Genomic DNA, 12,604 nt, shown 5'->3' with positions numbered 1-12,604 from the left:
CTTAAGATTTTTCCCTGAGCTGAATATAGTACATTGATTTCTATCTCTGAATCAATAGGTGAAAGAAAGAAAAATATACAAATCAAACTGTGGATACTTTAGTTATAGCCCTATTTTCAGTGAACCAAATGGTAGGAGTTACCCATGTGATAGCAGGATATCTTGAAAGCATATCCACAAATACTAAAAACATTGGAAGATTTTCATTTCAGTAAAGGGCAGAAAGTATGCTGTATCAGAAATCAGAAGAATATTGCTCAGACAACTAAATGTTAACTGAAATCCATTCTAAAGGAAGCTGGTTTTAAACATGATCTTTTTTTAGAAATCATGAAGGGAATTCTCTTCTGTAATCTGTGAAAATGGTTGGAATAGTAATTCGGATTGCAAATTTAAATTTCAAATGCAGACTAAGTTATTTATAGATAGAATTGCTTATGATTTTCTAGCCCCCTGAGCTATACAAAATGGATAGATTTTTTTCCTTTAAGAAAATTGAATAATTTAAAACTTAAAAGACTGACATGATTCAATCTATATGTAAAGCATAATGAGATTTTTGAATTTGAATTTTAGTAGTCAGAACAGAATATGATAGTGCTTTTCAACAATCATACATACTTTCTGGCCATTTATCATTTCTAGTATGAAATGCTGGATGCATGATGACAAGCACTGTAAATTAGGTCAATGCTTAGAAAAATGCAAATGACTAAATATACAGATTAAATTTTTCCCATTAAAGAGCTAAATATTCCTGAGCAAGACAAATGGTTCATCTGATCTACCTGGTTTTGAGACGTGAATATGAGATACCATCTTTGGTATATTCTCCATTATGCAAAAGCGAATGTTCCGAATAAATTTGCTTATAATTGTATTCATTAATAATCATATTTTTTCTCAAAAAGTTGATTAGACCATTTTTTTCTGAAAAGCTTTAACAAAATATTCAATTAAGTTTTCTTTAATACATTTCAATCTTTAACCGGAGGCCTAGCTATAGACCTCAAACCCAATATATAGGTCTGTGTGTACATCTCATGCACACACACACGTACACACACGCACACACATGCATGCACACATGCACACTCGCACACGCATGCACACGCATGTGCACACGCACGGGCACACTCAGCGCGCACACGCACACACATTTATAGGTATGCCTATGCATGCACATATAAGCGTGTTTGTGTATAAATTTTAGCAAACCTTCAAAGTTTTGTTTTAGGACATTTGGGTCATGGTAAAAATTGATAGTTTTTTTAAAATTTTTCTTCATTTTTATAAATTTATGACCACCTTTAAATTCTAAATTGAAACTGTCTATACTTGCTTAACAAGAATACTTTTAAACCATCTGAGTTTATTCAAACCAGTCAACAACTAAAACCATTTATTATGATTACTTTGGAAGAGATCTAAAACTATCATTTTGTGGCTTGATCATTGTTGATTGCATAAGACGCACTCAGTAATACAGACTGATTAGAGTTAATGGTTCTGATACAGCTGTGATCAGTATTCAAAATTTTACTGAACATAAATCTTATAAGACCATATAAAACATGATTATATAATTAATAATACTAAGTTATTGATCAGACTGTATAGCATTTTAAGGTGAACCAGTCAAGTTTTATTCATTCATACCCAACACTTTATTCAAAGAGTTCTCTTTGTTAGGTTTGGTGTTGGGTTCTTAGGATATAATAAAGATAACAGAATCTTGTCCTCATGAAATTTATATTCTGTGGAACACAGACAAAGTTAAGTAAACTAATAAATACAAAAATATTTCCAATTTTGAAAGGTGTACTGAGTGAAATAAAAAAAATGGACTTAGAGAGAAAAACTTAAACGTTGTAGGTTTAGGGTAAGATGATCAATACAGGCACATTTGAAGAGAAGAGATTTGAGCTAAGACCTAAGAGATGAGAAGGAAGTAATGCCATCTTATTTCTATCTAAGAAAACTATTTCAGTTTTTATGTGGAGAAAAGACTGGTACAGAAGGAGACCACATAGGAGGACAATGCTTCCGATTAGAAATGGTGGTGTGTTGCACTCTTGTAGTCTTAATGAAATGGAAGGTAGTGAGTAGAATTTTAAGGAAAGATGTTTGCAAATAAAATGAATGTGAAAAATGAGGACAGGAAGGACTCCAGTCTGATACCTGAGTTTCTGGATTCTGCAACTTGATGGATACTGAAAATGGTAAACTGTGGGTTCAGTTTTAGTCGTTAAGTCTGACACCTGTAAGAGATCCAAGTAAGATGTCAAGTAGTTAGTGATATATTCAAGGCTTTATCTTAGATCTCTGGAGTAGAGATTTACATTAAAGAATAGAAAGATAGAGGAGATATCTAAAACCATGAAGCCTGGTTAGATTACCAAGGGAAGTAAAGAAGGAACTGGAACCAAACTCTGAAGCCAGATTAAAATGATGACAAAAAGTGACCAGTGCATTAGGAGAAAACAAGAGAATGTAGAGTCACAGAAACTAAGAGAAGAAAGTGTTTTGAAAAAGAAGTTGGGGTTACATTTCTTCAGAATGCTGAAATATCAAGAAAAGGAAGACAAAGAAGTGTTCAACAAATTTGGAGACAAAGATTCATTAAAAGACCTTGATAATGTTTAGAGTCACGGAGGAAGCAGACATCAGAGAGCACTCAGTGGTTCTACAATCAATGGTTCTCCACTGGGGATGATCTTTCACCCCTAGGGAACATTTGATAATGTCTGAAGATATTTTTGATTGTCACAACTGGGGCGTGCTGCTGATATCAACTGAGTAGAGGCCAGGGAGAATGCTTAACACCCTACAATGCAAAAATCAGTTCCTCACAACAAAGAGTTATCCTGACCAAAATGTCAACAGTGCCAGAATTGAGAAACCTTTCTCTACGTGGTAACAGTATCAGTCGTTCCAGTTAACCTTTAAGTAGATCTTTTTGTTTGTCACTCGGTTCATTGTAATAATAACCCTGTAATACAAAATAGTTTTAAGATGAATCACCAGGTTAGTCATTCTTTTATTCTCTGTTTTTTTCCTCACCTTCTCAGTCTCTTTTCTAGATCCTTTTCTCCTTCTCTCTTAATTTTGGAACGCTCCAGGCTCAGACCTTGATCCTCTTCTTTCTACTTTCCTCACTTCCTTGTAGAGTTCATATTGTTTCGTGGTTTCACATATAACCACATGCTAACAATTGCCTAATTGATATCAGGCTCTGTCCAACTGCTTGCTTTGGTTTTCCTTTTGGATATTTAAAAAAAAAATCCCCAGAGGAGTGTGCCTAAAAGTGAAATTCTCATATGATCCGCAAAATCTGCCTCCCCATTCTCATTTAATGGCAACTCCATTTTCCAGGTGCTCAAAGTAAAAATCTTAGCATCATTGTTGATTCCTCTGCTTTTCTCATGACTCCAAAATCAGGCAATATTATTGAATCTACCTTCAAGGTATGTCCAGGAACTGATTACCTTACGTCAGCTTGACTGAAAGGACCTAATTTTGAACCACCATCATCTTTCGTCTGAGTTAGTGCAATACCCTCCTAATTGGTCTCCTTGCTGTCATTATTACTTACAAAACAGTAGCCAGAATGCTCCTTATAAAACATGTCAGATTGTATCACATATCCGATCAAACATATCCAGTGGTTTCCCACTGAAAAGACTGAAATTCTCATAATATCTTACAAAGGTTTAAAAGATCTGGTCTCCTGTTACTTCTCTGACTTTATCCTCTACTACTTTCCCCCATACTCACTCTTCTCCAGGGAAGCTTTGCTATTTTTGAAACCCATCAGTACCTACTAATGTAAGGCTGTTCCTGAAATGTTCTCTTGGCCTAAAATGTTCTTCAGCCAGATATCCTACATGACTCAATTCCTGAACTCCTTCCAGTCTTTGTTCAAATGTCATCTTCTGAATTTATAACTTATCGATAATTGCAATCTATTGCCCCATTCCCATCCTGGGATCCTCAATGCCCTGCTCTTTTTCATTTGCATTATCTTTTCTCACTGTGACATAATGTATTCATTTATTATGTTTATTATCTATTGTCGACCTCACCTTGCTATAAGTAAATGTCCAGAAGGCAGGGTGTTTGCTTTTTTTTTCCTACTGTTTGATTGCTAATCTAATCCTAGCATCTAGAACAGGGCCTGTCATAAAGTAGGTCATATTTTTTAAATTAGAAGCAACAAATTATTTGAAAATCTTGGGTATGCATGGCAATAGAGTATGAATCTTGAAAGTTATCCTTTACATGTTATCCTTCTCATCCTTGGTATTCATCACAATTTTAAATATTTTTATCTCCAGATATATCCCATTTTTTCCACTTTTTTCTCACAAAAGCCTAGATTAAACTTTCACATTCTTCCCTCTGGAGTCCATTGAATAAGCCTCCTCTGAATTTCCTGTATCCCCTTGGTCCCCAGCCCTAAGCCATTCTTCACACCATAGCCAAAATAATCTTAGAACATTAATCTCATCATCATATCTGCTTCATAGACTGATTATTCCAGTTTATCTACAAGATGCTTACCTAATGACTCTGGAGACACACTCTCAACACTTGCTTCTTTGACTCTTCTTTTTCTATGTGTTTATTGCTGTTTTAACCCCCTTTCTTACAGATACATGATTTATTCATTAAAGTCAAATTCTTTTGTCTCTCTAAGGCATGAGTTGCAAACCAGCTGTCTAGCTAAGATAAGTGAGTGAAACAGGGTGGACATAGCATTAGGTATCCAGGTAAGGGAGGCAAACTGAAGAGATGTCCCATTAAAACAACTGCAGCTGATTGACTTTGCTGCTCTGAAATGTTGGCCTGCTTTTGGTATACTATCTTAATTATCCTTAATTTGTAAGGAAAAGAAACCCCAAAGTTTAATTTGTTAGAGTGATATTTTCTTAATTTTAAAGTTAGAATCTACTTAAAAGTTTGTTTGTCTGTTTTTTAACTCACATTTAGTCCTCAATGTACCATTTTGCAATCTCTGCTTTCAGATAGCTCTGCCTCACATCTCAGCTGTTGTGCTTGTTTAAATTGTAAATATCAGAAGTCACTTTAACTCCAGGTCATTCACACAGGGAGATGATGTCAAAATTGCCCCCATAAATACCAACAAATTTTTCACTTACCGACTAGTGTATCAAAATTCATGATTAGCATTAGATGCATCCTTAAGGCTATATAAAATATAGACTTATATAGAATGGATAATGTTTTTAACTGGTATATAATTTAGTGTTTAGAAGCTACAGTCTTTTATAGATCATTTAATCCAAAGCCTTTATTTTTATATGCCACATAATTTATAGAAAAGAACTAGGACTAGTTCTTTAACCAAGTTTCTGATTCCAAATATTGTGTGATTTCTACTCTTCCATGCTATCTTTTGTTTAGCTGGTAGTGTGAATGAAGGTTTTGAGAGTCAGTTTTGCTTCTTATGGATGGTGGGTGGTAAATCATAACAGTTAAGTTTAAAGAGCACTGAGCATGTTAAAAAAAATGATAAAATCACATACAATATTGACCTTGTAATCCAAAGTCAATTTTGGTCTTTTCCGGATATTATCTGAGAATTACATACTTTTATTTGGTGTCCTTTTCCCCTAACAGGAGTTTGTGCCAGGTTGACATAGTCCTAATGTAGACAAATACAACTTAAAGTTATTCAGATGGAAATAATCTTTTCTTAAGAATAAACTATTGATAAAAGCCAGTTTCATCCCTGAAGTGGTTTTGAAGTTCTTACATATACTAGCTCTAAATATAACTTTTTTGGGTTCTTTTTGGATTTCTCCATTGCTGTATGAGCTTGATTGAAGTAACAAATATCTAGATATTTTCTGCTATTACTAAGCCGTAGAATTTAGTAATCTTCAGGTTATTTCACTACTGTTGCTTGGTTTATGAGAATTTACTCTGCTTCACATTATGTGAACCAAAAATGTAAACAACTTTATCACTGAGTGCGACTCCCCCCCGCCAAACATACATAAGTTCTTTACAGTGTCTTTACATCTTTATTTTAATAGCATTATATCAGGATATAATTAACTTTAGTAAAATGAACTGAATTTTCTTTTCTTAGATGTACACAAAGATGAAAAATCACAAACAAATGAAATATGTGACCACTTCAATCTATTTTTGTGTTAACTATATTTTCTTAAGTTATATTTCTAACTATAGAAATTTTGTTCTAAAAAAGATAGTATTTCCAAGGCTCAAATGTTTGAATTCTCATTTCATAGATTTTTATCTTTCCTCTATTTAAAACAAATGTCTTCAGTGACATACCTTTAGTTTACTGAAGCTGGAATTCTGACAGATACCTTACAATCTGCAGCTGTAAAGGATTAGTAATTTAAATCAGTAACCTCTAATTTTGTTACAATCAAGCTGCCAATTTTTCAGTAAGATTTTAAGCATTTCATTCATTCAATTAAAATATCTCTATAAAGAAGAATGCCTCAGGCCTCAAAACTTTGGTTGTTTATTTAGAGAGCTTATTAGGAAAGAAATCACCTGTCTGGAGAAAGCCGTCAAAATGTATCTTCTACTTTGTGCTACAGTATGAGCAATGCCTTTTGTTGTCTGGGTAACCACACACCTCTTCAGTCTCTTAAACATGACATATCCCATTAGTGCCTCTAGTTCTTTGGCCTGTCTGTCTAGAGTGCTAGCCAAAGGCACAAATAAGAGTTTCATATTTTCTTTGTTATTTCCAGTCTGGTGTGTTTGATTGTTGTGTTTTCAGTCTCTTTAGAGGCAAATGGCTTAACTGTCCTGTTTTTGGTTTTTCATATTAGTCTCCATTCCACACCAAGAACCTCAGTTTACTTTTTCTGTGTTTTCCCACTTTTTGTATTTACCTGATTGACTTTGAACTTCTCCATAAGACCCAAGAGGAATTTGCCTTCCACTCTCCAACCAACATTCATTCCATACGAGAATCCCTTTTAGATGGCTAATGCTATACACAATCCTGGTCACACAGTGAGTGACAGAAAGGGATTATTTATTTCCTATAGAACTCACTATAAAGGTGACTTCCTAATTTGGCCACAGTTTCCTTAATAATAAGACCATCCTTTTGCTGTCTCTTGTTGTTGTTCTTCTGTTCAATTCTGCTCTTTTCAGTGTTGAGAATTATTGAGCATTCAGTATGTTATGAGTCATTGGTCATGAACACCTAGTAACATCTTCACCCTGATGCCATTATTCTCTGAGAATCATCTTGTCACTGATGATTCATGATTTTAGGTTGAATTTATTGGATGTGACCATTCTTTATCCCATATTCTAACTACTTTAGTTGATATCAGAATGGCATTAGGGATTCCTTGATCAAGGAACCAGAGAGTAACTGTATCAATTTAAATGACTCTATAACTCATCAGTATCTCTTGTGGTCAACATTGAAAAGTAACATTTTTTCCCTTTCCTTAAGCCATTTTCTTCACTTTAGTAATGTGACCTAAATTTGATATACCTTCTGGAATTCACCATTAATAGAATTTTACCAGCCAGCTTACCTGAAAAAGTATCACAAAAGCTGCTGAATGTTCTATGATCATTACGAAGTTGAGGTTTTAATTGTCAGCAGTCCAGGTGTAGAAATATAGAACGTAGAGATAATCAGCCACTTTTTGAGTGTGAGTGAACTAAAATGAAAATCTTAAATTCAAAAAAGTGGAACATTGCATAACATGTTCTGTTTTAGCAAGGATACCATTAGGATAGAAGATCATGTATGTATATTAAATCTGATAAAGGCAAAACAGGCATTTCTCTATGTTCATGCTTGACAACTGATACCATATTTCTGCATGCTGAAAGATGGCACTAGTGGTATTAAAAAATGATAAATGTGCTCCAAAAGGCTTTACACAGTTTATAATGGTTTTTTCCCATTGTCTTTCATGCTTATAAATTTATGACTTACACGGATATGCCCATACCATTTGTTAATATATTTACTTTTAAATGCCACCAAATCAGAAAAAAATCTTACAGTTAATTTAAATGATTCTGGAACACTTGAAAATGATTTTGTGATTTGGCTAAGACATAACCTTATATTCTACCCATTAATGACTATTATTTATATGGCATGTTTAAACCATGTTGTATTGCTGAGTGCTTCTCACTTAACTTCATGTAGCTATGAAATATCACTGGATAGATGGATAGTATTCATTAGTGGAGCTGAGACATGGGGTACTGTAAAATTTCATAATTTTAGTTTTTAAACCAATAAGTGAAGAGACTGATAATAAAGGTCATTAGAAATTTCTGTGGGTTCTGTGTTTAGTTCAAGCCATATTTTCCTTCCTTGAGATCTCAGTAATCACACGGCAGACAGTAACTTGCAATTCCGGTTTCTTGGCCTCTCACTTTCTTTTGGAGAAGTTCAGTTTTTCTTTTAATCCAAGCCCACTCTAATAAAATGTGTTCACTAGTAAATCACGGAAGAAACAGTCATGTGTTTAAAAACCCATATTTCCACTGGCTGCCAGGTCCTAACAATGCTCTTACACATTGACTACATGTCTAGTTATAATCACCTTCAAATAATAGTTTCTATTCTTGATATAATACCCCTGAGAATTCCTTCTCACTTTTGGTTATGAGCAATAAACCTGACCATGTCAAATTAATTACTACACTAGTTCCTGCTCAAAGCGATCAAGTTAATTGAAGGGCACAGAGCATACGTTATTTTCCTTGCTGTCTATTCCCAATGAACTGCCTTACCTTTGTCTCACAATAATTTGCTAATATACTATTACACGGAAAATCCAAGTTAGCAGATTTAATATAAATGACAGAGATTGTGACTTTCCTCAAAAGACATTTAAAATAGTATCTCTCTAAATGTGTCTATTAGTATTAACATTCTTTTTCAATTTTAAATCAAATTATATATGGTAAGGATGCAGAGCAACTGGAACTTTCTTAAATTGCTGAAAAGAATGAATGTTAGTACAGACTCTGAAAAAAACCTCTAGCCCTATCCATTCAAGCTACGTATATGTATACCTTGACTCAACAGTTCTATTTCCTATTAAATACTCAACAGAAATGAGAGTTTGTGTCCACTGAAAGACAGGTACAGGAATATTCATAATTTTAATTGCAATGGCTTAAAATTGTAAACAAGCAAAGTATATATTACCAGTAAAATGGTAAACAAATTGATTTATATTCATGAAATGAAATAGTACCCAGAAATAAAAACAATTAATAACTGACATGCACAATAATATGGATACATTCCATGGACATAATGTTGAGTCACAGAAGGGTATGATTCTGTTTATGTGGATTTGTTTAAGCTAACCTATGATGTTAGACATTAGAATTATGCTTATTCTAAGAGAAATACTAACTAGGAGAGATCACAAGTGAACCTTCTGCAATTCTGGAAGTATTCTAGTAGGGTGGTGGTTAAACAGGGGCAGTGATAGGTAAAACTCCAATGAGTTGTATACTTAGGATTTGTGAAATTATACATCTATAAAAATTAAGAATAAAATATAGTATGTTGGATATTTTAAAAATCTATGTAACAATTAACACCTGACCATGTTAATATGATTCCCAAACAATCTCAATGTATAGATGTAGAAAACTCCACCAATTTGCTTTTGAAAATACTGTGGTTTGTTTTGTTTTCTTTTAGTGTCCTGAATTTAAAAGGCCCAGGGACATTGCAGTTGACTGGGTTGCCGGAAATATTTACTGGACTGACCATTCTAGAATGCACTGGTTCAGTTACTACACTACTCACTGGACCAGTCTGAGGTACTCTATCAACGTAGGGCAGCTGAATGGCCCCAACTGCACCAGACTCTTAACAAATATGGCTGGAGAACCCTATGCTATTGCTGTAAATCCTAAAAGAGGGTAGGTTAATGACCTGGTTATTTATATTTCTTGATATGAGTATCCATTTTTAGAGACTGTCTCACCTGTGCTCTGTATTGTCGTTTCTCGATGAGTGTTCAACATGTAATAGATTCACAAGACTTCTGAAAATCCCTCTACTCCTTCTGTACAAAAGCATGTTCTTTTCACACCAAATGGCAGTGCAAAATATATTTTTTCCTGAACAGTTGCTACTTTATACATTTAGTGTTTATGTGTGCATTCAAAATAATGAAATGTGAAAAACATAACTGCTACTATTAATCTAAAATTGAATTTTCAAGATGTTAAACATAATATTAAACTTACTAAGTGTAGAGTATTAGCGATTTTGGCTACTTCTGGTAATAAAAAATGGATGCATATGTTTAAAGAAATTTAAGCAATTTAACACAAATATTTCCTTCATTTTACTTGATTTTTTTCCTTTTTATTCTTTTATTTTTCATTTATAAGCAGTGACCAAAAAGGAAATAGGAAAATGTTAAATAAAACTCCTATCATCCATAAAATGGATCATTAGATCCTGAGTAAAAAGAGGCAGCTGTTGCTTACTTACTAGGATTGTGCAATGTGGTGTCTTCTAAGTGAGAAAATTATTTCTGTCTGAGAAAATACTTTATCAAAAAAAAAAGCATATTGGTGCATCATCCATAGTAAAATGAATATTCTGTCACAACAAGAAGATATTTTCAAGTGTTAGAAATTTCTTTCTTCTGAAATTTTAAGGAAATTTTCAAAGTTGAACTTAGGATATCAAGAGAGCTATAGTGTATCCTATTACACAGAGGCTCTCAAATTATAGGGGACAGGTACGACTTTTAAAATGTTGACTGCGGCGCCCTCTCTTGGAGGTACTCACTCTGTAGGTTTAGAGTTGAGTCCAGAAATGTGCTTTTTCAGGGACTCTAAGGTGATTCTGATGCACAGGGTCTTTTGGGTTGTAACAGCACCATCACCAGGCTAACCAACTTGACCTATCTCTTCAGGATGATGTATTGGACCGTCGTTGGGGACCACTCCCACATAGAAGAAGCGGCCATGGATGGAACGTTGAGAAGAATTTTAGTACAAAAAAACTTACAGAGACCCACAGGTATGATATGTGTCCCACACAGTCTAAAATGTGAAGTAGTATGCTAAGTATAATAGTGTTGCCATTCTTTCTAGTTCCGTTGGCAATATAATCATTTTTATAAGCAGATAAAATAATTTATAGTATGACTTTATAAAAGTCATTAACATTTCATGTTGTACTTTCCCAACTTGAAAGTCAGGTTCTTATCATACTGCTGGTGATATTATGGGGCTGTTATTTGACAATTACCTAAGTTATAAGGCTATTAGTAGGATTTCACCTGCATGAAATTTTGACAGTTTATAGCACTGTATTAGGGTGTTTTTACAGCTATATGTTAATGATATTGGGATAGATGGTAATATCCCTAGAGGATGAGAGGCTAAATGGTTAGAGAGGTGGGAACATATAAATAATTTTTGTGGAAGACATTCACGGCTCGTTTCAATCTGGCTTTAATCTCCCTTCTGGCCATGTCATCTAAACTGCCACTCCACACTCTCTAACTGCTCAGGAGCTCAGGTCTTTTTTCTGCATTCCTGTCCTTTCTCCCATGCCCTTTTCCTTCCCGATCCCCCATCTAGAATGCCCTTCCAGCTTTGGTGTACCTAGATGAATCTTACCAATCTTGTAAGGTCTAAGTTTAGTACTTCCTCAATAAAACATTTCCATACTGCAGCAGCCTCAGAGATTTTTGTGCCACCACCCCACCCCACCCCCACCACATCCCCATCTTTTAAATACATTTTCTGTAGCATATATTATTGAACAATTAGGCTTTGCAGTCTCTTTCAGAGTTGAAACTTTACATGTGATACTTATATTTTTATTACTTTTAATATGCCTTTTCCTTTAATTAGATTGTTTTTAATTTATAAGGAGCAATGCTTGGGATTTAGTTTACGTAGGTGGGTCTCTATTCAGTGATTTAACAAATACAAGTTGAACACTCACCTGGTGCCAGAAATTGTTTCAGATGCTGAAGAAATAGCCTGCCCTCGTGAAGAGAGTTCTGATTGTCACGAAACTTACCTTCCTGCATAGGATATAATATGTAGGATACATCACGTCAGATAGTTATAAGAGCTCTATAGAAAACAAAACATAAGGGATGGGCAGTTATGGGAGGGAACTATGTTAGTTATGATGATCAAAGAAGTCATCTCTAGAAAGATGATACTTGAGAAGATAACTGAATACAAAGAGAGAGCAAACTATGTGACTATGTGAAGAAAGAGGGAGTGGCAAGTTATGAATTAGGAATGAGCTTAGCATGTATAAGAAACAACAATCATGTTAGGACTTTGGCCCTCCGTATCCAAGGTAGGTTGAATTCACTGAACCCACAGATACCGAGGGCTGACAGTGATATGCCGTTTTATACTAAAGGCCTTCAGCATTCACTGGTTTGGGTATTCAAGGGGAATCCTATAATCAATGGATGGCTGTATGCCTAGAAGCATATGATCAACTTGGGAGGATAATAGATGTGAGAATGACAGGGTGACCAAAGGTAGATCATCTAGGACCTGGAACACACTGATAAGGACTGGATTCTGTTCTAAC

At 34.5% G+C, this 12,604-nt stretch overlaps 1 protein-coding gene across 1 annotated transcript in view; it reads left to right on the top strand.

The window, feature by feature from the left end:
* Positions 1-12,604, top strand: part of LRP1B (LDL receptor related protein 1B) — a 1,778,947-nt gene that overhangs the window by 1,677,248 nt on the left and 89,095 nt on the right. The window contains exons 78-79 of the mRNA XM_057745031.1: positions 9,716-9,939; positions 10,950-11,056. Of these exons, the coding sequence (XP_057601014.1) occupies positions 9,716-9,939; positions 10,950-11,056 (331 nt within the window). The remainder of the gene's footprint in view (positions 1-9,715; positions 9,940-10,949; positions 11,057-12,604) is intronic.

The sequence above is a fragment of the Hippopotamus amphibius genome, chromosome 8 (assembly GCF_030028045.1).
Source record: "Hippopotamus amphibius kiboko isolate mHipAmp2 chromosome 8, mHipAmp2.hap2, whole genome shotgun sequence".
NCBI lineage: Eukaryota > Metazoa > Chordata > Mammalia > Artiodactyla > Hippopotamidae > Hippopotamus > Hippopotamus amphibius.
The sequence above is the reverse complement of the archived record's forward strand: the minus strand, read 5'-3'. Positions and strand labels throughout refer to the sequence as shown.